Raw genomic sequence first — 26,031 nt, forward strand, 5'->3', positions numbered from 1 at the left:
TCACCAAACACTCCTAGAGGCATGCTGGTCATACCACCCGGCCTCAAGTTCAAGGGGAAAAAGGCAGGTCTGGGGAGATCTCCCTGGTCGGCATGCTTTGGAGGGTCACCCTGAAGTAGCCACTACTACAGGCCTCAGGGCTAGCCCAGCCCACATCCCTGCCGTTACAACTACCATGGGCTGCTGCAGGGGTACAGAACCACTGGGGCACAGGTTTGCCCTAGCCACACATTCTTCTCTTCTGCCTCTCCCTCCTCCTCTACATCTCCCTGAACCGTGGACATGGGCCTCCGGTGAAGACGGCAGAGCCAGTCTCGGGCTCCCTGCAGTGGAGGGTGCTCTGTGGGAGGAGGGGAATGGCTGTGCCTGCCCCAAGGCCCCTTCGCACCAGCCAAGCTAGCCCCCAGGGACCAGGGCGCAAGGCTATGGATGGCCCTGACTCTCATCTACACCAGTGTCACTCCAGTGGCATGACTCCGGGCTGTGGGAAAGGGGAACCAGGTGCCAGAGCTCTGCTTCAGCCCAGTTCAGAACAAACTCTCTCTAGAGTCAGGATATTTAACGAGCGGGGGCCCCCCTCTCCGCCTCACCTCACTGCAGTGGCAGCTGCCTCCAGCCTCAGCTGCTAGTCCTGGATGGGGACACAGCATTCACAGCCTGAACTTTCCATTCCCCTCCCTGCTCCTGCACAGGCCAGGGCACCCCAGCCCTGCAAACCCTCGGTTTCCCAGGGAACGGACACACCCTGAAGCCTGGGGTGCCCGTGCCCAGTGGTACCTGCTGGGAAGGTGTCTCTGATTCACTGATGATGAACAGCCCTGGAGACTGCTGTCTCCTGAACTCCCATTCAACACCGGGCATGCCCTCTCCATGCCCTGCCGGGCTAACATGCTCACAGTCTTGACCCAAAGGACCAACCTCTCCAGGGAGCTCAGGTTCTGTGGCCCATTTTGGCTTCTCTGCCAATGAGGCATCCAATTAAGGCCGCCGGCAATGGTGTTTCATGGATACGAAGTGGGTGCCTGGTCCCACTGGGGAAAGGGCTGAGACCCCCTCAGACTCATCTCACACACAGGCCATCAGATGGCCATTACCAACCCAGCCTCGATTGCTCTCGTGACCTCCAAGTGAGAAGGCAGCATCAAATGCCCTGACATGGCCAGTCCTTGGGCACGGCAGGCCCTGAAAAGGGACGGCTTGTCCAACAGCCCCAGCAGTTTGCCCAGCTCCACACAGAGGGTCAGGAATGGCGGGGCAAGCCCCCGTGCCTCCCAGCACAGACCATGCAGGGGGGAGGATCAATCGGTGGGACAGCGCCAGGCATGCGCGGGGAGTGGGGAGATGCACATTCGGGGGGTGCAGGGGGCGCTGGGAGCTGGACCCTTTGGCAATGCCCACTAGCGACTCTCAGGGGTCCCAGCAGGCAGGCATGAGAGAGTCAGCATGCTGTTTCCCTGCAGCAGGGGACCTCGCCACTGGGGGTGGCACATGGGGGCTGGAGATGACCCACCAGGACCCCGAGGGCTCTGCTGGCTCATGTGCCTGTTTCCATCCATCCTCCCGTAATAACCACTGACCCCACCATCTTCTGACCCCTGTGCATTGCTTCACCAGGGCACAGAAGCTGCTCATGGGCTGAGCAAATCAACACTGGAAACTCAGTGCGTAATCCCCGGAACTGGTGCCGTGCTCGCCTTCTCTAGCTGTACACACCCGGACGGGCTGGCTCTCACAACTGCCTGGAGCGGCTGGGCCCAGCACGCTCTCAGCACGTGAGAGATGGACAAGCAGCAGGGCCCAGCGTTACCCGCATGTCAGTCACAGAGCTGGGAAGGAGAACCCAGAAGTGCCCTAATGACCCCAGCACACTCCTTTCCAGAGCCAGGGCTAGAACCCAGGAGTCCTGACCCCCAGACACCTGCTCCCCCCGCTCTAACCCCTGGACCGCACTCCCCTCCCAGAGCTGAGGAAAGTACCAGGAGCCACCCTGCTCTAACTACGAGACCCCAGTCCTGCACTTGAGGCTCACCCAGGAGTTGGCACTCCACATTTACTGAGCCGCTCCTGCTGGGCTCAGACTAGCACAGAGAAACCCCTTCTCCAAACTGGGCCTCGCTGCCCCATGGCTTTTGCTCCGTAAGGGATCTGCTGGGCCAGTCCTCGGGTGGCAGCGGAATATCACTGTGCTAATGGCTTGGGTGGCATCATAGTGCAAGGCCCTGAGAATCCTGCTCCCGAAGCCAACAGCGCTGGGCCTGACTGGGGCTGCGTGCACCAGCCTCCCTTTCGGGGAGCTCCTGCTCGGGACCACGTTCCTTTGTCCTGCGGACAAGGCCTCGGTTGTGGGCACTGCATGGCTAGGATGGACAGACATTATCTGGCCCTTGGGAGCGGCTCCACATGCTAGGGGCATCCCAAGCTGGTGGGGAGGTCGCTCCGCCATTCCATGCATGCTCTGTGATTGGCTGGGGGGGGGGTTTGGCAGCGCATGGGGGTGCCCTGTCATGCAATAAGCCAGGAGCCGGTTCTGGGGAGGAGTGCAAGTGAGAGAGCTCCAGCAAGTAACTCACGTGAAGGCAAAGGCCACCAGTGCTCCGCTGACCACGATGAAATCCAGGATGTTCCACAGGTCCCGGAAATAGGCGCCTTGGTGAAGAACCAGCCCCAGGTCGACCATCTGTGGCAGGGAGCAAAGCTCAGGCAGAGGGTCAGCAAGGCGGCTCGCTCCGTGCTGGCTGCTGCTGAGGGTGAAAAGGCTGCTCCCCTTTCCAATCGCACCTCGCTCTGCTCAGCCCCAGGTCCCAGTGCGCTCAGCAGAGCAGGGGCCAACCCACTCTCTTTCTTTCACAGAGAGGGAAACTGAGGCACGGTGTGGGGACGTGACTTACTCAGGGGAGGGCTGGGACCAAGTCTCCTGAGTCTACAAGGAGTTGGGCCTGTTCTGCTAGCCAGATGGAGGGACAAGAGCTACCCAGCAGCTGGCATCATCTGGGCTTTAAGGGACAATTCGCTCTTCCCAAGCTTAATTCAAACTAACCCAGAGGCAAACTCTGTCACTGCTGAGAGCCCCCAGTGACTGAGAGGTACTGAGCTTAAATAATTCCTCTCCCTCTCCGGTATTTATCCCTCTGATATATTTATAGAGAGCAATCATATCTCCTCTCATCCTTCTTTTAGTTAGGCTAAACAAGCCAAGCTCCTTGAGTCTCCTTTCATAAGACAAGTTTTCCATTCCTCGGATCATCCTAGTAGCCCTTCTCTGTACCTGTTCCAGTTTGAATTCATCCTTCTTAAACATGGGAGACCAGAACTGCACACAGTATTCCAGGTGAGGTCTCACCAGTGCCTTGTATAATGGTACTAACACCTTCTTATCCCTACTGGAAATACCTCTCCTGATGCATCCCAAGACCGCATTAGCTTTTTTCACGGCAAGTTCTACCCTTCCAGCTCTGCACACCTCATCCCTCATCAGCTGCGCGGTAAGGAAATGCCGGCAGAGCCACTGGGAGGGACCAGTCTCCTTTCTCAGCTTCTCCCGCTCCAAGTCACTCCTTCCCTGTCCTGGTGACCGGGAATGGACAGGCTCCAAGATGGGGCTCCAGACCTATTGGACCACTCCATCCCCTCCTCCCAGGCTGGAGGCCCCCCGGGGAAGAACTGACAGGTGGTCCATACATGCAGAGAGTTGGGGGGGGGAGGGGGCAAGGGCTGTATTTAATGGACTGATGGGCTGTTGGCCTGGTGCCTTCTGTGGCTAATGGCAGAAGGATGCCTTGGCCATCCTGGCCAGGGGTGGGATTAGAAACAAGCTGTTAGGAATTAGAGGAGCTGCTAACACAGGGGATTCCAGGGCAGCGTCCGCCCCGTGACACTGATCCCCACCTAGAGTGGTAACGTGGGAGGATGAGCTCATCCTTTCTCTGCAGCAACACCGGGGGAACCCACAGGGCTGGTGGCTGGGTCAGACACCATGGAGATCTGCCCCGGCTGCTGTGGGTAAATCTACCCCACCCCGCGATATGGCCCAGGCCCCGGTCCCTGCCAGACTCACCTTAATGACCATCTCAAAGGTGAAGACGCCCGTGAAGACATAGTCAAAATAGCGCAGAACCTTTGGGGGAGAAGAGAGGGAGGATCTCAAATGCCCCTCTGGCTCCTCTAGCTAGCACCCCAGGGCAGGAGGAGACGCTGCCTTAATCACACTGCAGCCAGGGTCCGGCCGAGCCAGTCCAGGAGCCCCAGCTGACGCTGGCACAAGGGGGCCAGGAGTGGTTTGGGGAGGCTGTCTGAGACCCACCAGGGTCACAGCACGCAGAAGCCACTAAGTAAGTGTTCCAAGGGGAACGGCCCAGATACAGACCAGCGATAGCCCATTCCCAACCCCTGTGCTGCCTAGTGCTTGGCCTCCAGGACCAAAGCAGGGCCTATGGATGCAGGCGTTGCATCTCCCCACGGGTCTCTGGTGGGTGCTCCCCATTTCCCCCATCACTCTTCCATGGGGATGGCCTTTGGATGGGGTTTTCACCCCCCCCCCCGTGCCCTTAGGGTCCCCACTCAAAAACTTAGGGTGGGTGCAACCTGTGGTCATAGATACCCCGGGCACTCCCAGCGAGTGGCCAGGTGGGAACCCAGGTGTCCTACTCAGACTGCAACATGGGTCCTTTCTGTTCCGTCTCCCTCAAACTCCCCCTGCAGCACTTCCAGGCAGATAAAGGATTCTTCTTCACTTCCTGACCCGTCATGCTGTGCTACTTTGGCACCTGGCTGTTAAACAGCTGCTGTGCCCCACCTTAGAAAGGGGTGAACTTCCATGGTGAGGGAGTGATCCCTGCGAGGTGCTGCTGTGTGGCTGTTGAACAGCTCCTGTGCCCCACCCGAGAGGGGGCTGCATACTAGCGCCAGGCAGAGCCACGCTTTGTGTTCAGTTAACACAAGGCTTTAGGAGCCCCCCTTGGAGATGCACCAGCTTGTTATCAGGCTCATCAGGGTCTGCAGAAGTTGCGTGCAGGGAAGGGGAAAGCGGAGGAGGCATGGGACTTGGCTGAGACCTGCTTCCCCTCCCCTTTGGGGATGCTGCCCTAATTCTTTCACTCTGCTTTCTCCAGCAGGCCCATGCGTGCGGGAGTTGGCCAGCGTGGCTCTCAGAGAGGAAACTGCAGTGTCAGCTGGCGGGAGAGCTGGGTGGTGATTTATGGAGCTCTCACTCCCGGCTGCCTCCCTCCTAACCTACTTTAGCACAGCTGCAGTGCTGCAGAAAAGCAAGAGGAAGGGGAGAGGCCTTTGGCTTTACTTTGGGAAGGGGCGAGTGCTAACAGTTGCACCTCACGTGCTGGGCTCCAATGCCAGAAGGGTGGCACCGGGGCAGCCTGCTTTCTGTTCACTCCCCAGGCATTGCCTCTCTAGCTTTCAGCGTCAGTTTAGACCTGCGGAAAGTTGCCAGTTTGGCACCCCTAGAGACTGGAGGGCACAGCCGGTGTGGCGGGGGCAAGCTCCCCCCATACGCCACCCCCCACCAATATGCCTCAGCCATGATGCAGAGATCCCTTGTTAGGGGTGTTAAGAACATAAGAACGGCCACAATGGGTCAGACCAAGGGTCCATCTAGCCCAGTGTCCTGTCTACCGACAGTGGCCAATGCCAGGTGCCCCAGAGGGAATGAACAGAACAGGGAATCATCCAGTGATCCATCCCCTGTTGCCCATTCCCAGCTTCTGGCAAACAGAGGCTAGGGACACCATCCCTGCCCATCCTGGCTAATAGTCATTGATGGACCTAGCCTCCAGGAACTTCTCTAGCTCTTTTTGAACCCTGTTATAGTCTCTGTGTCCTGTTGAGTCCTTGGCCTCTCTCCTGAGACTGCCAATAAGGAACCCAGGAAGTGTCAGCTGTGGTGTGAGTGCCTAGAAAATGGTCTGAGAAGCCTGAACCCATGGTTCATAGGCCGCTGAACAGACACCAGGCAGTGATGACATCTGGGGGGATAGGTTTTGACTGGATTGCCTAGAAGGGCAGAAGCCTTCAGCCCCCCTGGGGTAGGGCGGGCTCAGCTCAGCGGTGGGACTTACGTTGTTCCGGGTAGCGTTGGGCTGCACGGGGTCCTCAGCGGCCAGCGCGATGCTGCTCATAGCGATCACCATCAGGATGCACATCTCAAAGTAGCGCAGGTTCACGATGTAATGGCAGAGCCTGCGGAACCTGGGCCGGGCAAAGACAGCACATGGCACCCCGGGCCAGTGGCACCCAGACTCACTGTGTCCCCCCACCCTGGGGCAGACCAATGCGCCCCTCTGGCCTGGTAACCTCCCCACCCTGGAGCAGACCAATGGGCCCCTCTGGCCTGGTATCCACCCCCCACCCTGGGGCAGACCAATGGGCCCCTCTGGGCCAGCAGTCCCCCCTCCTTGCCACACCAGATCAGGATCACAATTCACAAAGCCAATAGCTGACCCCCAGTCATGGCCAATACTTGATGTTTCAGAGTAAGGCGCAAACCCCCACAATGCACCTGGCCAGCTACGCATGCTGCCGGGGTCCCCCCACCCCCGCAGGCCAGATGCTCACTCCTAAGTCTGAAGCAGTGAATTCAAACACAGGAGGGTTGGATGCCCATTGGCCGACTTCCCTCACTTAGGGGTGAGGGGTACTAATAGCCAGGACATTCCTGGCATGTGCCCACCGTCTGCCCGCAGGCACTGGTTGGCTCAGTTCCCCACCCTGATGAGAGCTGTACTCACGGATTGGTGGTGGAGAGGATGAACATGGAGCTGTAGGGAACCATGGGCTTGGGCCCATTCTCCTCCTGCTCGCCATCCTCCTCCTCTTTCTTCTCTTCCTCCTTCTTTGGCAGTGGGTCTGGATTGGCATTTTTATTCACTGCACAGGAAAGAAGGATGAAGTGAAGTGGTCAGCACTGACCTGGGACCCTGGAACCAGACACGGCACAGCTGCTGCCTTCCTGCCAGCTTACAGGGGAGCGAGTGTCATCCCTGCAGGCATGGGCAAGGAGACCAAGGCCTGGCAGAGGTCACCTGAGACTACTGCTGCCGATGGGGAGATGGCTCTGGGGGCGCCCCTTGGGCCCTGTGCTGCATGGCTCTTTAACGCTAACAGCATGCTGCCTCCCCACGTGTGGTGCTAGGGTTAAGGCCAGAGAGCTCCCTAACCCTCCTTAGGAAGGGGAGCTCAGGGGAGACACACACACAGACACTCCCAGTGTGTGAAGCCTCAGCAATGGCAGGGAACTGATTAGGAGAGACCTGCCCAGAGGGACCCAACAGGTGCCCCATGCCCCATGCAGCAGAGTAGGTGAACCCCCCACCCCCAAAAGTCCCTGCCAATCTGACCCGGGGGAAATTCCTCTCCACCCCAGATTGGGCAACCCTGAGCATGTGAGCCAGACCCACAGCCAGGCATCTAGCCAGAGAATTCTCTGTACCCTCTTGGAGCACCGACCCACCCAACCGGTGCCTGTTTCTGTCTATGGTTGAGCTCTGATCCCTTAGGGCTGATTTGTCTCCAAGAGGTCCCATCTAATGGGCATGGGCTACTCCCTCTAAACTGGGACCAGCCCTGAATCTCAGGAGAGATGCCCCCACGGATCTCACTCCCACACGTAAGAACATAAGAGCGGCCATACTGGGTCAGACCAAAGGTCCATCTAGCCCAGTGTCCTGTCTTCTGACAGTGGCCAGTGCCAGGTGCTTCAAAGGGAATTAACAGAACGGGGCAATTATCAAGTGATCCATCCCCTGTTGCCCATTCCCAGCTTCTGGCAAACAGAGGCTACGGACACCATCCCTGCCCATCCTGGCTAATAGCCATTGATGGACCTATCCTCCATGAATTTATCCAGTTCTTTTTTGAACCCTGTTATAGTCTTGGCCTTCACAACATCCTCTGGCAAGGAGTTCCACAGACTGACTGTGCACTATGTGAAGAAATACTTCCTTTTGTTTGTTTTAAATCTGCTGCCTATTAATTTCATTTGGTGGCCCCTAGTTCTCGTGTTATGAGAAGGAGTAAATAACACTCCCTTATTTACTTTCTCCGCACCAGCAATGATTTTATAGACCTACGTCACATCCCCCCTTAGTTATCTCTTTTCCAGGCTGAAGAGTCCCCGTTTTATTAATCTATCCTCATACGGAAGCCGCTCCATACCCCTAATCATTTTTGTTGCCCTTTTCTGAACCACTTCCAAGTCCAATAGATCTTTTTTGAATTGGGGCGACCACATCTGCACGCAGTATTCAAGATGTGGTCAAAAAGTTTGAAAAAAGTTTGAAAACCACTGCACTAAGCAGTCCCACTTCCCCTAGGGCCTACACTGAGGGCAGATCAAGCGCTGCCCCGCGGCACCTACGCTGGGGGCAGATCGAGCGCTGCCCCGCGGCGAATACGCTGGGGGCGGATCGAACGCTGCCCTGAGTTATCCCCCACCCAGTGCCTACCTTGCACGACGGTGTTGTTGATGGGTGGTGTGAAGGTGGCTGGGATATCCACTGTGGTGTGCTCGGGCTTCTTGGCAGCCTTGGCTGGGTTGTTCTGGGTGCTGGGGTTGGTGACTATAAGGCTGTTCTCAGGGGTTTTCGGGGGCCCGGGCTGGGGCAGGTTGCTGGGTGCCTGGCGGTTGGCAGCATTCTGGGAGTTGGGGGGCGGCTGGCCCAGGGTGCCAGGAAGGTTGTGGGATGCCCGGATGGCCATGCAGTTGGCATGGTGGCCCACCTTGGCTGGGCTCTGGAGGTGGCTGGCGTTGTGGGGGATCGAGGGCTCCGTGGTGGCTAGTTTGTTGTTCTTCATGTTGTCTATGTCCTCCGCCACCTGTGGCTCATGGCGTCCCATGTCCTGCTGGATCGGCCGCGTGGTGGAGAGGTTCGGGCCGGGCACTGGGCTGGGGCCTTGGTTCTCTCTACGGCAGCAACCCAAAGGAAAAGACCCAGATCAGAGTCAGGGAGTAGGAGGCCTCGTCTCCCTTCTGAACAACCTAAACAGCCTGCTGCTATGACCCCACTGAACTGCTGGCTCAGGTGATCAGGGAATGGGACATGGGACCTTCCCTTCTAGGGGCACCAGCTCCAATTTGGGCCCAGGGTGCTGGTGCGGGACTGGCTGACTGCTGGGGCAGTGCTGGTCAATGACTGACAATCACCTCCATCTGTGATGGCTGTTCGCTGGCCCGTATGGAACCAGTTCTTGGATCTCAGCCCAGTTCCCAAAGGGACAAGCGTCAGGAGGATGTGGCCAAGAAGACGTTGGTGCCTGTCTGAAATGCTCCCAGCAGAGAGGGGGAAGCGAAGGGCCCTGGGCTTGATAGTTGATACATCCCCTGTTGAGCGGGGAGCCAGCTGGCTCCACCCCTTGCTTCCCTTTTCCCAGCCCCCTGGTCCTTCCTTGGCCCCTTTCTCCAGCCCCAGCCCTGTGCCCACTGCTGGCTGAGCGAGGGCCCTGCACTCTGAAAATGGGGGGTCCTGTCTCTGAAATAACTCCGATCTGGCTTCCGATCACCACAGCACCCCTCCCCCATGGTACAACTCCAATCCTCTGGACAGAAGCGAGGAGATCCGGGGGCAGAGTTCCCATTTCCCCCAGCCCCGTCCCCCCCCGCCTCATTGACCCCTGGCGGCTGTCGTGCCCGGGGACCCTCCCACCCCACCCCCAGGTGCCCCCACTCACTTCCTGCGCCGGTGCCGCCTCTCCCTGTCGTCCCTCTTGCCACCGGTGTCGTAGGTGGACTGCGCGGCGTGCCGGTGGCGCCGGCGTCTCTCCCCGTCGGGCTGCTCACCCTCCACGTTCCCGCAGGAGGGCCGGTTCCCCTCCCGGTGCCGCAGTCGCCGCTCCACCTTGCTGCCCTCGTCCCTGCCCCCGCCGCCCTCCTCTCCAATCCGGCGGTGAGCCCGGTGCCGCCGATGATCCCGTTCGCCCTCGGCCATCCGGGGCGACCCGCTGCGGCTCTCTTTGCTGCCCCCTTGACGGCGCTGGTGCCTGCGGTGGGGGTCGACAGCTCTGATCCGCTCCGAGGTGCTGTCGCGGTAGCCCTGCTCCTGGCTGCTCTCGTGACTCTGGCTGGGATAGTCCAGGTCCCGGTAGGTGCCGTCCTGGTTCAGATCAGTCTCCTTGCTCCCGCTGCGCTGCCGTCGGGCCTCAAGACCCTCTGCATCAGGCTGCTCATAGCTGCGGGAGCTGCTAAACTCCCGCGAGCGCTCGTGGTAGCGGGCCTGCTTGCGCAGGAAATCCTCGGCCCGCTGCTGGCTGAAGCGCTGCTCCATGGAGGGCTCGCTGGGCCGGGTCTTGTTGGTGTTGTTGTTGCGATTCTCCTGGGGGTCAACCACCAGCGGCCGGTCCAGGTGGGTCTTGATGTCAGGCCGCATGGCCCGGGCATAGGTCATCTTCCATTGGTCCTCGGGGTCCAGCTCATTGTACAGGGCTTCCCGGCTCGCCAGCAGATTGTGCTTCCGCATCTCGCTCGTTCTCTGTTCCCAGACAGACTTGGAGGATTTTTGGTTCTTCTGCTGCTCTTTCCTGAAGCCGAAACAGGGTCAGATTCTTGAAACACCATTAGAATTGAGCTGCTTTTCCTCCCCCACCGCAGCCAGCACTCCTGCCCTGCTCCCCACGGCGCCCCCTGCTGGGAGGAGCTGGGACTGGAGTAGCTGGGAACTCCTCCCATAGCCAGTGCTCCTGCCCCGCTCCCCACGGTGCCCCCTGCTGGGAGGAGCTGGGACTGGAGTAGCTGGGAACTCCTCCCATAGCCAGCACCCTGCCCCGCTTCCCACGGTGCCCCCTGCTGGGAGGAGCTGGGACTGGAGTAGCCGGGAGCTCCTCCCATAGCCAGTGCCCTGCCCTGCTCCTCACGGCGCCCCCTGCTGGGAGGAGCTGGGACTGGAGTAGCCGGGAGCTCCTCCCATAGCCAGCGCCCTGCCCTGCTCCCCACGGCGTCCCCTGCTGGGAGGAGCTGGGACTGGAGTAGCTGGGAACTCCTCCCATAGCCAGTGCTCCTGCCCCGCTCCCCACGGTGCCCCCTGCTGGGAGGAGCTGGGACTGGAGTAGCCGGGAGCTCCTCCCATAGCCAGCGCTCCTGCCCCGCTCCCCACGGTGCCCCCTGCTGGGAGGAGCTGGGACTGGAGTAGCCGGGAGCTCCTCCCGTAGCCAGTGCTCCTGCCCCGCTCCCCACAGCGCCCCCTGCTGGGAGGAGCTGGGACTGGAGTAGCCAGGAGCTCCTCCCATAGCCAGCGCCCTGCCCCGCTCCCCACGGCGCCCCCTGCTGGGAGGAGCTGGGACTGGAGTAGCCAGGAGCTCCTCCCATAGCCAGCGCCCTGCCCCGCTCCCCACGGCGCCCCCTGCTGGGAGGAGCTGGGACTGGAGTAGCCAGGAACTCCTCCCATAGCCAGTGCTCCTGCCCCGCTCCCCACGGTGCCGCCTGCTGGGAGGAGCTGGGACTGGAGTAGCCGGGAGCTCCTCCCGTAGCCAGTGCTCCTGCCCCGCTCCCCACAGCGCCCCCTGCTGGGAGGAGCTGGGACTGGAGTAGCCGGGAGCTCCTCCCATAGCCAGTGCTCCTGCCCCGCTCCTGTTGTCTCTAGCTGTCCTGAGAACAGATCCTGCAACATGAGCCAGTGCCGAGGCTCAGCAGCCCACGGTCAGACACCGCGTCACGGAACAAGAGAGCTTGAGGGCTCCGGTACGTGCCCTGGCCGCCGGTGTCGCTACCTACGGCACTTACACCGCTATAGACATGCTGGCTGCAGACAGGGGGCTCACTTCCGCCACCTCCTTGGCTTTCTGTAGTGCAAGTTTTTGGTTGGCCACCTCCTCCTCTTCTTGTTCATCCTGATAGGCACAGACACGGGTGAGCATTAGCGGCGTTTGAGCCCCATCAACCCTGTCCCTTTGGCGACAGAACCATTGGTGTGTAACTCAGCCCCGCCTGGGGCGGCGGCTCTGTCCCCTGTCGGCGGGGGATGTGTGTGAGACCACACAAAGGGTGACAAGCCTGCTGCAGCCTTGGCAAACCGCTTGGGCATAGGTGCTGACTCCGCGGATGGAGAACCCCCGGGGAAAAAATGGTCCCCCTCTATCAGCACCTCCCCCTCCCTCCCCACACCTCTGGCATGCAGGAGGCTCTAGAGGGGAGGGGGAGGAGTGAGGGCAGGGGAGGGGGCGGGAAGAGGCGGGGTTGGGCTTGGGGGAAGGGGTGGAGCAGGGGTGGGGCCTAGGGCGCAGTAGGGGTCTAGCCCCCCCAGGGAAAGGACCAAGTTGGCGCCTGTGAGCCCAGGAGACTCCTGCTTCAAGATCCAGGGCGATACTTGCAGCTCCCCAGCCGGGTGTGGCCGCAAGGCTAGGATGCCCATCCTCCCGTTCCACGAGCTAAGGGAGAATTCAGGAGCCCCAGGCCAGACCACGGGACCATCAGCTCCTCTGGTGTAAGCTCCTGGCTAGCACAGGGCACCACCAGCACCCGTACAGCCAGCCCAGCAACTGGGATTCGACCGAAGTATCCCAGCCTGCAAGAGCCTGAACTGGTGTGTGCTGTGGACGGAGAACAGGCAGGAACAAATTCTGCCAATGCCCGAGCCTCAGCAATGGCAGGGAACGGATTAGGTGAGATGAGCCCAAGTGATCCCAGCGAGCACCCCGCGCTGCAGAGGAAATCGAAAAAACCACAAGAGTCCTACCAATCTGACCTGGAAGGGAAGTTCCTTCCCGACCCCAGATCTGTAGACCCCAAGAACATGAGCCAGGCCCACCAGCCTGGCATTTAGACACAGGATTCTCTGTACCACCTCGGAGGACTGGGCCCACCCCAACCAGTGTCCTGTCTCCAGCTGTAGCTGGTCTCTCTTGCTTCAGAGGAAGGTGAAAACCTCTCGGAATACATCATCCCTAGCTGCTTGCTGTGTAGGCCCTAGGACACACAGCTGAGGAATCCTGATGCCACCGCTCCCATGGACTCCAGGGAGGGGTGTGTGATCTGCGTCTCTCTGGGGCAAAGGAGAGGCTGGGGCTGAGGGGCGGACAGGGGAGTGTGTTCCTCTTATTGGGTAAGGAAGCCAGGAGTCCGACAAGCTCCTGGGGGCGAGAGGTAGAAACAGGTGACGGAAGATTAGCCAGAAAGCCCAGGGGCTGGGGCAGCTCCTGCGCTGGAAAGAGCAGTGTCAGTAGCTCAGCCACGAGCCCACTCCTCACCTAGAACAAGGGGGCAGCACCACCATGTTGCGCAACGGACACTTGACAAAATTACTGGACGTAGTGATGGACATTGGCAGGGGGCAGGAGGGGGCTCCGGGCTGAGGCAGGGGGTTGGGGTATGGGAGGGGGTACGGACTCTGGGCTGGGGGTGCGGGTTCTGGGATGGGACCAGAAATGAGGGGTTCAGGGTGCGGGAGGGGGCTCTGGGTTGAGGCAGAGGGTTGGTGGGCGGGTGTGTGTGAGGGCGCCAGCTGGGGGTGCAGGCTCTGGGGTGGGGCTGGGGATGAGGGGGTGGGATGCAGGAGGGTGCTCCGGGCTGGGACCAAGGGGTTCAGCGAGTGGGAGGGGAATCAGGACTGGGACAGGGGGGTGGAGCGCAGGGGTCTGTGTGTGCAGGCTCCATGCAGTGCTTACCTCAAGCAGCTCCCAGAAGCAGCGGCATGTCCCCGGTCTGGCTCCTATGCAGAGGTGTGGCCAGGCGGCTCTGTGCACTGCCCCGTCCGCAGGTGCCGCCCCTGCAGCTCCCATTGGCCGTGGTTCCCGGCCAATGGGCTGGGAGCCGCGGAGTCAGTGCTTGAGGAGGGCAGAAGAGGCAGTGTGCAGAGCTGCCTGGCTGCACCTCCACCTGCAACAGCAGGGACGGGGAGCTGCTTGTGGGGAGCCGCCCGTGAGCACCCCCCACGGACCTCAACATTTTTACCATGGACACTTGTGTCTGTGTACGGACATGTTGCCGACCCCTGCGAGGACACTGCTCGCGGTTCAGCCCTCAGGATGCTCCCTAAGGAAGTTCGACTTCCAAAGGGGCCCCTGGGGCTGCTCTGAGATCTCAGGGCTCCTGAACCCCCCACTCTCCGATCATCCTGCCCTGGCCCTGCCAGGCAAGCCAGGGAAGTTGCTCCCACCTTGGTGAGCTCCTGTGCGTTAGCCAGGTTATCCACGGCGATAGCCAAAAACACGTTCAGCAGGGTATCTGGTCACCCAGTCAAGGCAGAGCCAGCTCCAAACACCTCTGAGGCCAAGGGCAACCACCCTTGCCCCAGCTCAAGCCACGCCTGGCTTTCAGCATATTCCCAGGGCTCTCTCAGCATAGGGGGTGTGGTCTGCAATGCACATGCAGAGCTCGCTTGCGCCCGCAGCACCTGGGGTTTCCTTGCAGGTCTCCCATCCAAGGACTGGCCCAGTGTACCAAGGACTAGTTTCAAAGCCCCCAGCTCCAGCTGCTCCAGGCCTGATCCAGAGAATCGCTCTCTTCCCTTTGCCTGCCGAGACAGCTAGCTATTTCTAATGCACCCATCACTGGGGCGTCTGAGCCCCACAAAGAACACCACTTCACCCTTCACTGACGAGCCCAAAGCACTTCTTCACACAGGTGTCCACTAATCCTCACAACCCTGGAACGTCCCGCCACTGAGGGAAAGGTCGCCATTATCCTAACATAACAGATGGGGACGCAGAGGCACAGAGAGAGGAACTGACTAGTCCATGGTTGCACAATAAGCCAGAGGCAGAACTGGGAACAGAACCCAGGAATCCTGGCTCCCAGCCCCTCCTGCTCTAAGCACTAGACCCCACTCCCCGCCCAGAACTGGGGTTAGAACCTAGGTGCTGGATTCCCTCTAGAGCCTCCTGCCTGCTTTCTTTCTCTCCTGAGGCCACCGAGCAAAGGATACAGTTACCAAACAAGGTCAGAACAATGAAATAGACCGAGTACACCATCCCCTGGTGGACTCCGCCCTGAGATTTGATCCCATCGTACATTACCATGTTCCAGTCTTCGCCAGTCAAGATCTGAAAGGGAAAAGAACAAGGCACCACAGGAGGAAGAGAATCCTTTCAGACAGTGCGCAGGGGCCCACGCCACCCCCCATGACCAACACTGAGATGGGAAGACAGGTCTCCAACCCTCTCTGAGCCATGGTGAACATCGCACCATCAAAATGGGGGCGGGTGAGGGAGTGGGTGCAGTCTGTTTTTGCTGGACGGCTTACTGGAAATCTTGGAAATGGGGCCTGGGAACTTTCTTGGCCCATCATGGAAATAGTGGGGCACCTTTAACCCAGTGGGTTTCCTCCCAAAGGGTTCAGCAGGCATTTGAGTTCAATAGGTGCCCACAACATTGGCCTGCTAAACCCAAGGTTGTGAGTTCAATCCTTGAGGGGGCCATTTAGGGATCTGGGGCAAAAATTGGGGATTGGGCCTGCTTTGAGCAGGGGGTTGGACTAGATGACCTCCTGAGGTCCCTTCCAACCCTGATATTCTATGAGTCTATGAACACAGTGAATGACAATCACTTCCCCTTTGTGGGTGTCCTTCAGAAGGGCCTTTCCCCTAAGTTCACGCCGTGATGCCTCTTCCTGTTTCCCTGCCCAGCTCTAACCGCCTGTGACACCGACCGAGCGATGGAGCCCGTACCTGAAATACTGTCATTATTGCTGCTGGGAAAGTGTCGAAGTTGGTGGAAGGGGTCCCATCGTCAAAATTGAACCTGCGCAGGGGAAACACCAAACCAACACACACAGGCACATTACTCACACACCCCCTTACCTGCCTGCCATGTCAGAGGGAAAAGAGTTAGCCAGGAATGTCTGCTCCAGTCCCAGCCTTTCCCAGCAGATGGCGCTGTCGGGGAGTGGGGCAGGACTGCTGGCTGCAGGAGGCACTCCCAGCTACTGCAGTCCCAGCCTCTCTCTGCAGGAGGCGATACAGGCGCACTGGCTGGGACCAGCTCGCTATTAGTCCGGTCCCAGAGCTTGGTGGGATCTTGGAAAGGCAACAGGTTGGCTGAGGGCTTGGCTCGGTGGGTCCCCCCAATTACTCACTGGCCCCCAAAGAGCTGCATCCCCAAAAGGGCAAAGACGACGATGAAGAGGAAGAGAAGGAACAGCAAGCTGATGATGGACTTCATGGAGTTCAGGAGAGACACCACCAGGTTCCGTAGGGAAGCCCAGTACCTGTGGAGAGAGACCAAAGGAACCACAGGTGAGCCCCTGGCAGCGTGTGATTGGGTGACGGCAGACAAGTGCACACATATCGATGGGCAGATGTACACGTGTGATTGGGTGTTTGTGTCTGTGGCCGTGTTATTTGCCGGCTGCATGAGACAAACTCAGATGTGCCTTTAGATCGGAGGTGGGCAAACTGTGGCCCATGGGACCCTCTTGCCCGGGCCTTGAGCTCCTGGCCGGGGAGGCTCACCACCGGCCCCTCCCCTGCTGTCCCCCCGCAGCCTCAGCTCAGCCTGCCGCCAGCACTCTGGGCGGCGGGGCTGCGAGCTCCTGCCGGGCACCGTGGTTGTGAGAGCCACCGGCCTGCCCTGGTGCTCCAGACTGCGCGGCAGCGTGGCTGGCTCCTGGTGCTCTGAGCGGCATAGTAAGGGGGTGGGGAGCGGGGGGATTGGATAAGGGGCAGGGGGTCTCGGGTGGCAGTCAGGGGACAGGGGGCGGTTGGATGGGGAGGAGGTTCTGGGGGTGGGGGCGGTCAGGGGATGAGGAATGGGGGGGTTGGATAGGCATGGGAGTCCCAGGGGACCTGTCAGGGGGCGGAGGTGTGGATAGGAGTTGGGGCAGTCAGGGGACAGGGAGTGGGGGGGGGGGTTGGATAGGGGGTGGGGTCCTGGGGGGCTGCTTTGGGGTGGGGGGTCCCGGGAGAGGGCGGTCAGGGGATAAGGAGCAGGGGGGGTTTGATGGGGTGGGGATTCTGAGGGGGGCAGTCGGGGGTGAGAAGTGGGAGGGGGTGGATAGGGGGCAGGGGCCAGGCTGTTTGGGGAGGCACACCCTTCCCTACCCAGCCCTCCATACAGTTTCGGAACCCCGATGTGGCCTTCAGGCCAAAAAGTTTGCGCACCCCTGCTTTAGATGTTTATACTGTCATGGCACAGCCTAGGGCTCACAGTTAAAGGTGAACACCAACAAACGGACACACACACGAGCATGTGTACACACACATGCACTCAAGCATACACACACTGTAACTTAGGGTTGCCAACATTGTATTTAAAAAATAAGAGACTGTTTTCTTAGCACCCCTGCCCTACCCCTCTTCCCACTGTTATTATAATTAATAATTATTATTAATAATAAGCAGTACTCTGGGGGGTATTTCTTGCTGCTTTTTGCATCACTCAGCAACTCCCAATCTTGTTGTACAGAAATAAAAAAGCAAGGGACGTCCCTTGTAATAAGGGACTGTTGGCAACCCTAAGCGTAACACACACACACACACACACACACACACACACACACACACACACACACACACACACACACACACACACACACACACACACACACACACACTGGAAGCAAGAGAACTTACTTTGTGATTTTGAAAATACGCAATAACCTGAGAGCTCGTAACACGCTGATTCCAAAGGATGTTCCAGGCTTCATGACAGCCCAGATCACCTCAAAGATGCTCCCTATGATAACCTGCCCGAGAGCAAAGAAGCATATTAGTGGCCTACAAAAGACTCTGGGCCTTGGCTGTGCAGGGACCCTTGTTGCTGACACCTCCCAGCCTCTCCCACCTAGGGGCTGACAGCATGCTCAGGACAGGCTGTGTATTCACACACATGCACTCCAACACCTGTACCCAAGGGCACACACATGATCACAGGCACATGTGCGCACCCACCTGCCAATGCTCACCTCTGTGCATGCACTCCCACCCTGCCCCCCGGTACCTACCCATTAGCATGTACAAATGCACACAGACACACTCCTGCCTCCAATCCCATGCAGCTGTAAATCCACACTAACTCCACAAGGCCAGATTCTGATCACAGCTGCACTGCTGTAAATCCCGATTAACTCCAGTGAAGTTGACTTCAAGGGAGCTACTGTGAATTTACGCTGGTGTAACAAACCACAGAATCCAATGGAGCTATTCCAGATTTACACAGTTGTAACTGAAACCAAAATTGGGCTCAGTGGAGATACTCCAGATTTACACCAGTGTAACTGAAACCAGAATATGGCCTGACGGAACTGCTCCTGGTTTAACGGGTGCAAGCGAGCCCAGCCACCCCTTGCAGGCCCCATGGCGGGCAAGGAGGTGCGGACTTACGGCGCAGTCGAAGCAGTTGAAGGAGGAGTGGAAGTAAGGCCGCGTTCCGAGCCCGTACATTTTTATAAACATTTCGGACATAAAGAGTCCTAAGAAAATGAATTCTGCATAGTCTGTGAGAGAGAGAGAGAGAGAGAGAGATGGCTCAGACCTGCCCAGATCTCCCTGCCAGCTCCCTCCCACCCTGCTGCTCTCTCCACTAAGAGAAACCCAGAAATTAAACTGCCCGTTGAATGACCCACTAATAATCTCCTCCATTCCTAGAGCGCCCTCACCCCAAAGGATCACAGAGTGCTTTGCCATCTGATAGACACTCACATAGGGAGACTGTCCGTTACCACCAAAATCCTCTGGTGCAGGGGGTGTGGCAGCTGGTTAACAGCACGGAACAGTGCTGCGCAGACATCAGTCACCCAGCACTAAGGAGCAGCCCGCTCTGGGGTGGGGCACAGCGGCTGTTTAACCGTCCGTAGTAGGGACGCCTCCCCCAGTGGTGAAATGCAGCCACCTGTAGGGCTGGGGTGCACCAGAAGTTAAACAGCCATGCCATCGAGGAGAGGAAAGGAGGAATCCTCAATCCAAGCGAACCATCTGAGGGGATGTGAGAGAGAAAGGAGCGTGTGCTCAGGCCGCTGGCCATACTCACAGAGGAAGTCGGATAGCCAATCTGGCTGGCTGTAGTGTACTATAGCAACACACAAGGTGTTGAGTGCTACCAGACTGAGGACTGTCCAGTAAAAGGCCTGAGTTTTGACCATTCGGCGGATATAGAAACGCATCCTCCTCTCCCTTTTGTGAAAAAAGGTGGAGTTTTCCAGCTTGGCACTTTTGATGCTGGCTCGAGCAAAGGGTGAACCTGCAGAGGGAAGAGAGGAAGGTTAGGAGCAGCCCCTGGGCAAAGGCCCCAACATGGCTGGAACGGGTGTTAGAGGGGGCAGTTTATTGGGTTTCCCCATTCCCCGAAATAGCTGACTCTCCACCCGCTCCTCAGTTGAGTAACATGGCACCTGGGCCGAGGATCTCAGTGCACTTACTGGGGTCAGCCTGTAGGACAGCAAAAGAAGGATCCTGCATCCAATGAAACTGCAGTGTGTGTGGCAGTGTGACCCAAGGACCTCCGGATGCCAACTGGCAGAGGGCCCAGGAGTATATAGGGGAACAGGGATCCCTGGGTGCACTCAAAAGGGGTTATGTAAGGTGGCTACTGAAAGCCTCTGTCACGCTCATCCTCATAATCTTTGCAAGAGGTACATATGGAGAATATGCGAGGAGCGATGCGTATTTGCTAAAACTGATCTTCCCTTGGTCTGGGAGTTAAGGCAGGTCACCAAAAGGTGGCCCACATACTCCTGCCAGGCAGGGGGAAGGAGATGCTTCTCCCTCTAGCCAGGAACATGCAAACTGCAAATTGTCTGGTACACAATAGACGCCCATTTACAGTCTGAGCAAAATGCAAATTAACAGATTGCGGGGGCTGGAAGAAAACACAAAACCAGCAGGAGTTTATGGGTAAGACAATGAACTTCTGAAACTAGCTGAATCCCCAGTTCTTCCTTTAATTGGTGAAGAAAATTGGTGAGTGGGCTTGATCTTATGAGAATGGGTCTCAACCAAACTGGTTGAAAACTCTGGGGACAGAACTTGGGGTATCTTGTAGGAGATAGGGGAGTGCCCTGCCCATTAAGGTTAGTCTCTAGAAAGTGTGTTACGATTTTGCTTTATATATAATAACTATTTGTTTCCGATATTCTTACTCGCTATCACTTCAATCTCTTCTTGTTTTCACTGTATATCTCAAAGTGTGTTAAGCTAAGTGGTGATCCTGCATAGAATCCACCAAGCTCGTGTGTCTAACTCCTTTGGGAACAGCCAATCTCAGAGTTGTGTGAGTGTTCAGTGGAACAGGAGCGCTTGGAGGACCTGGGGTTCAGCGAATGCCCATCCCTAGCCTGTACAGACAGAGCGAGGCCTGCAGGGACCTGGGGAGCGGTGCCTGTGATGCCAGAGGCTGTGGTTTCAGGGAGCTGGTCCACAGCAGGGACAGATACAATTCCCTAACACTAAGGGCAAGTGGTGGTGAGGTGACTCACAGCCCTGGGAAGCGTCCCAGCGGCAGACAGGTTTGTCCTTTCCCGCATCACACGGTGCCCACCGTGGCTGAACACAAGGCTGCGGACCTACCCACTGAGGAGATGTCGGCCAGCTGATCATCTGCTTCCTCCGGGTTCAGCAGGTCTGTCTTGCTTTTCTTGATGGTGGCTCTCCGCAGAGCTCCAACAATAGGAACATGGCAAGAGAAACAGACATTATCCTTTGGGTTTCCCAGTCAGACTCTGTACAGTGCCCTGGCTGGAAGGGGCTGGAATAGCCAGGAGCACCCCCTCGGTGACCCTGCCTGCCCCCAGCAGCACCCCCTTCTGAGAGGAGCTGGAGAAGCCAGGTGCTCCCCCCACAGCCAGTGCTCCTGCCCCACTCCCTACAGTGCCCCCTGCTAGACTAGGCTGCACCAGAATTTCTCTACTATTTTTTCTATCTCCGGAACTTTTTGGAACGTGGACAGATGAACAGCACCTGTTTATACTGAGCCCTCAAGCCAGCCCCCTGGACTGCCCACTGTTAGTGCAACTGTGTTCGGAAGTCCCAGGGGAGCCACTATTTCTCCAGCCACGCGGCATTCAGGGGCACACGGCTTACCATCAAACGGGAGCCTCTGCTCTTCCTCCGTCTCATCCTCCGCTAGGATCACTTCTTCTGAGGGAAAAGAACCGGGAATTAATCTAGGCAACAACACGCTCCTGGAATTCTGGGGAAACTTCTTAAGCTGTGCTGGGATGGCGCCAAGTTGAGTCCGCTACAGTCAAGGGCCGGAGCGAAGGGCATCTATGCTACCACATTTCAGGGGGGAGGGGCCCCATGGTGCCACATCGAGGTCCAATGCAGAAAGAAGCCACATGGCCAAAGGGCCCCTACTACGGGGCACCCCTCCCCAGGGCACGCAGGAGGAGGCGTGCTGGCTGGAGGGCCCTAGCAAGGGGAAGGCAGGCTGGAATGCCCTGGGAGGGAGGAGGGCTCAGGTGGAAAGGAGTGACTGGGAATATGGAAAGAGGTGTGGGGTCCGCATCATTCACTTCACCCCCACCAGGACACCCATTCCTTGTCCTAGCAGCTGGTCAGTGACTCCATAACCCTGCCCTGGAGGGGTGAGAGGGGAAGAGCAGACGATGTTGCACCAAAGATCAGAGCCAGGGGGAATGTTCACTTGGGAGCCTGCATGGAGCTCACTCAGATTCCGGGGCTCCTTGCTGAGTGGACTGACAGGCTGGGTTCATCGAAAGGGGCCCAAGTTTTCGGGGAGATCTTGGTGTTCCAGATGCCACCTTTGGGCCCAGCCCCAGAGATGTGTTTAGGTGCCTAACTCCCACTGATTTCAAAGGTGCCGCAGTACCTTTGGTGATCTGGGCCTTTGAGCCTTTGGGTGGGTTGGCAACTCGAACTGAAAGCCAGGGCAGGGGATGGGAACCGACCCGACACATGCTTCCCAGAGGCAGGGAAATAGCATCTGCCATTGCTGGGCAGAGGCCCAGAGAGGGGCAGGGACCTAGTGCATTAGAACTGAGAAGAGTTTGCTCCCCCCATCCCCGGCTGGCGTTGTGGTAGAAAGGAGTCCTCACCCGCTTTGGAGATCCACTCCATGTAGCCGTTGAGCTCCCTCTCAATCTGCTGCTGCCGTCTCAACTTGAGAAACGCCCGCCGGTTCTCCACCCGCTCTCTTTCCTTGGCAAACTCCCTGCAGGCATCAAAACAGTCAAACTGTCTGCCAGGCTGCCCTGCACATGTCTGAGCAGGTGGGCATCACAAGGAGGGGCAGAATGCACCTCCTCCCCCGAGAAGGTGCCATTTGAGGCACCCTGTGCATGTGGAGCATGTGTGTGCGTGTGTACCTGTGTGAGAAGGGTAAGTGTGTACATGTACCTGGTATGTGTGACCGTGTCCGTCTACGCGGTATGTGTGCGCCCATGTATCTACATGGACTGTAAGGGGTGTACACACAGTGTGTAAGACATGTGCACCTACACGTGTGTCCATGTGTACGGATATACATGTGCCCACGTCTGTGGGTGGGCAGCATGGCTGTGGGTGCAGGGCGTATGCCAGGGAATCCAATAGCAGCCATGGCAAAAGCCTATTGGGTTTGCTCTGACCCCTTCCTGGAGGATCGCACCTAGGACTTCTCCTCTGCAGATCTCCCAGCTCTTTACAAGGTGGGTCACTGTCACTCTCCCCGCTTTACAGGTGGGGTAACTGAGGCACAGAGCACAGAAGTGACTTGTCCAAGCTAATGCAGCAAGTCAGTGGCAGAACCTAGGAATCCTGACTTCCAGGTTTCCCCGCTCAAACTACCAGAGACCACTCCCCTCCCAGAGCTGGGAAGAGCAGCCAGGTGCCCTGGCTTCCAGTCCCATGCCCTATTCCCTACAGAACATCCTGGGCCCCTGGAAGTCAGTCGAGAATGCAGCCCAGGGTAGGGGCCACACACTTACCCAGACAGCACCCCCAGCACAAGGTTCAGCATAAAAAAGGAGCCAATGATGATGAGGGGGATGAAGTACACCCAGTTCCAAGTGTTCCCTGAGGCATCGTTGCTCTGGGAGAGAAGGGAGTGACTCAGCCAGTGCGGGCTGCCAGGGCCAGGCTGTTCCTTCCCTCCAAGGAGGGGCTGGTGACCACGGACCCCAAGCAGCCGGCCAGCTCAGCAGGCCCACTCCTAGCCCGCTTCCAAGAGAGCTGAGTCTGCTGCCCAGCCCCCACTAGGCTTAGGGTGACCATATTTCCCAAAAGGGAAAACTGGACACCCCCTGGGGCTAGCCTGAAGGCTAGCCCTGGCTGAGCTGGCATCAGCCACTGGCCCAAACTCCTCCCCCATGCAGGGCTGGCCTGAACCACCCACCCATGCTGCTCAGCCCCCAGGCCCACATGGGGCCATCCCGCAATGCTCACCCCCCCTTGGCTTGTGCCACTCAACCAAGCTACTACCCCCCGCCTCTCGCCCATGCAGGGCTGGCCTGGCCAGAACCGCTCGCCCGAGCTGTCACCCCCTGTACGTTCCTCCACCTCCTACTAGGAGTCGCTTGCCACTTTTTGGGCAAAACTGGGCATCAGTTGGCAAGTGCAAATGGGACAAACGCCAAGTTTTGCCAAAAAAATTTGGGACTGCTGGGACAAGGCTTAAAAAAAGGGGCTGTCTCGGCCAAAACGGGATGTCCGGTCACCCAACCTAGGATGGGCCCTGGCACCAGTGCGGTTAGCACAAACAGCCCCCCGCAGCCACAGACGGACTAGGCCACGGGGACTGATTACCTGTCCTGCTGCTCAGGTTGGGGCACCTTGGCAGGGATGGGGAGAACATGCCCAGCTGATGTCCCTACGCTCCTCCCAGAGCCAGGGCTAGAACCTGGGGTCCTGACTCTCAAAGCCCTGCTCTGCCTGCTAGGTTACACGCCTCCCACCAACACCCTGGCACTAACTGCTGCTTGCAAACAAACCATAGGCCACTCTGCCGGCTCCCTCCCACAGCCACTGCCCTGAGGCGCTCAGAGTGAACCCGGCCGCTCCCCATTCTGTGCCTTGAAAGCAGACATTAGCAGCAGGTCATGGGTTTGCTCCAGGGAAGGTGCTAATGGACTCTTCTCCTGACTGGCTTCTTTGTCCTCCCCTTTGTAGTGCCAGGGGCTGGAGGGGCAGGAGCAGGGATGGGGCGCTTTGTGAGACTCTGCTCCACGAGCTGCTAAAGATTCCTTGTCCCCATTTCTTGCTGCTAAATATAGGCCAAGGAACAAAGTGAGCGGCAGTCTCCCGGCTGCTCAGCCTAATGAGAGCCCAGAGTGCAGCAGAGGGGTCTGGTGACAGTGGTGCCTGGGGAGTGGGGAGCATGTGAAGGGGCCTCAGGACCTCTGCAGACTCTGCCATGCCCACCATCTCCCCATAACTGCAAGGGGCAGACTGGGTCCAGGCTCCCCTGCTGTGGCAGCCTTGTTAGGGCAGCTCCTCCACTCCCATCCTGAAGGGACCTGAATTCTGCAAGGTGCTTGTGTCCTGCCAGATGCCTGGTCAACAGCTTGGCCTGTGGCATGGCCAGGGTGCCTCGGGATCTGCACTAGGAGCTGGGGGGTCGGGCGGTGGGTGACTCCCAGCTTGCGCAGACATATTTGGGCTAGCTGTTATTGAGTAGTGCCACCAGGGCACGGCAGCATGAGCTAGCTGCCCCGAGCACAAACCCAATTGGGGCCCATGGGAACATCCTCGGGGCAGCAAGTCCGTGGCTGCTGCTTCTAGTGTGCTATCTGCACACGGGGTGGCAGGACTGCATCTGTATGAGCTGGGGATCACACCCCTGACTTACAGTGTAGACGTAGGCTCAGCAGAAGGTGCAACAACCCTCCACGTCACACCCCAAGCCCTCTGAGCCATCCTGCCCCCAGGCACTGCTTCCCAATTCGGCTGGCAATTTAGGTCCCACTCAGAGGCAGATTGCCATTGCCTCTTGCCAATGGTTCGGCTGGTTCAGTGTCTGGTCCCCGCCCCCCTTTTCACACTGTAAAACAACAACAGAATCCTCTGTGCTGAAATGCAGCTGTCTCTGGAGGGGTGCGGGGGTGCAACAGCTGCTTCGCAGCCAACGTCAGCCCCATGGTACAGTTTGGGCAGGGCAGCAGGCACTGGATGGTGGTAAGGCAACTGTATGCGATACACATGTTTTCTGCTCTCCTCCTTTGCGAGAGACTGGAAAGAAATGACTCGCTGGTTAATTATCCAGGGCTCCTTTCAAATCTAGCATAAAAGGCACATGACGAAGACAAAAGGGAGCAGGGTTCAGAGGAAGCAATTACCCACAAGGCCGGGAGTTCGTGGGACGGTCCAGAGAGATTGGGTTGTCGATGACAGAATGCGTCATAAGGGCTTGTTCCACCGATGGATTGGCTCAACTGAACTGCACTGCTGCATCATGGGGGGTTCTGGGTCTCAGGCCCCCCCGATGGGTGGTTTTATCCCCTAGTCACAGGGGCAAACACATTGGCGCAGAGCTGATGGGGAAGTTGCATATACTCCTCTGACCGTTGCTCTATCAGGCATATGAGCTGGCTTGCGGACATCTGGGTCATTGCCATGAAGCAGAAGGTGGGCTGGAGGCTTGTGAGATTGTAATTAAGGTGCATCATCACCCAACGGCCTTGAATTGTAAAGTAATTAATGAACCCACCTCCAGGGGAGGTAAGTGGAGACCATAACCAATATGGGGAAACTGAGGCACAAAGAGCAGCAGTGTGATTTTCCCAGTCCCCAAGGGGAAGTCTGTGCTCAGGATAGAACCCAGGAGAGCTCGCTGGAGCAGTAACTCATTAACTCTCCCCTCCGGAGAATATTTTCATTCTCAAAGTGAATTTCATTGGAGGATGGGAGCACCAGGCTGGCAGCCCCAGGGGATGGCCTGCTGCGTTTATCCACAGCGTGGCGAGCACGGTCAGCATCTTCCCTCCCATGCTCATGGCCCCTATCAACGTGCCTCAGCCCTCTCCTGGGGAAACCCAGCTTTGGGGGCAAGAGAGGACATAGGCACGCAGCTGCTAGGAACTGGGCTGAGACCCACTTAACTAATTTCACATAGGGACCAATGGTAGCACACCTCAGTCACAAGTGAATGGAGCTGAATTCAAACCAAGGCCCTAGAAGGGAAAGGCCACAATAGCCCATCTCCCAGCCTCTTGAGCCAGCCATGCTGGG

The 26,031-nt window shown here is 58.1% G+C and overlaps 1 protein-coding gene across 16 annotated transcripts in view; it reads right to left on the reverse strand.

Moving 5' to 3' along the window:
• The window catches only part of CACNA1A (calcium voltage-gated channel subunit alpha1 A), a 147,007-nt gene that overhangs the window by 56,579 nt on the left and 64,397 nt on the right, over positions 1-26,031 (reverse strand). For 9 of the 16 annotated variants that reach the window (XM_074935168.1, XM_074935165.1, XM_074935157.1 and 6 more), the window contains exons 7-24: positions 22,794-22,897; positions 21,924-22,039; positions 20,947-21,003; positions 20,434-20,529; positions 18,899-19,108; positions 18,253-18,365; positions 17,503-17,615; positions 16,008-16,139; positions 15,601-15,673; positions 14,859-14,976; positions 14,091-14,158; positions 11,720-11,826; positions 9,676-10,521; positions 8,454-8,911; positions 6,738-6,876; positions 6,069-6,198; positions 4,055-4,114; positions 2,571-2,677 (exon numbers count right to left, since the gene is read on the reverse strand). In XM_074935168.1, coding sequence (XP_074791269.1) covers positions 2,571-2,677; positions 4,055-4,114; positions 6,069-6,198; positions 6,738-6,876; positions 8,454-8,911; positions 9,676-10,521; positions 11,720-11,826; positions 14,091-14,158; positions 14,859-14,976; positions 15,601-15,673; positions 16,008-16,139; positions 17,503-17,615; positions 18,253-18,365; positions 18,899-19,108; positions 20,434-20,529; positions 20,947-21,003; positions 21,924-22,039; positions 22,794-22,897 — 3,047 coding nt within the window. Of the gene's footprint in view, positions 1-2,570; positions 2,678-4,054; positions 4,115-6,068; positions 6,199-6,737; positions 6,877-8,453; positions 8,912-9,675; positions 10,522-11,719; positions 11,827-14,090; positions 14,159-14,858; positions 14,977-15,600; positions 15,674-16,007; positions 16,140-17,502; positions 17,616-18,252; positions 18,366-18,898; positions 19,109-20,433; positions 20,538-20,944; positions 21,004-21,923; positions 22,041-22,793; positions 22,898-26,031 lie in introns of those variants that run through there. The other 7 variants (XM_074935162.1, XM_074935172.1, XM_074935163.1 and 4 more) reach the window with 5 other exon arrangements.

The sequence above is a fragment of the Natator depressus genome, chromosome 20 (assembly GCF_965152275.1).
Source record: "Natator depressus isolate rNatDep1 chromosome 20, rNatDep2.hap1, whole genome shotgun sequence".
NCBI classification, from domain to species: domain Eukaryota; kingdom Metazoa; phylum Chordata; order Testudines; family Cheloniidae; genus Natator; species Natator depressus.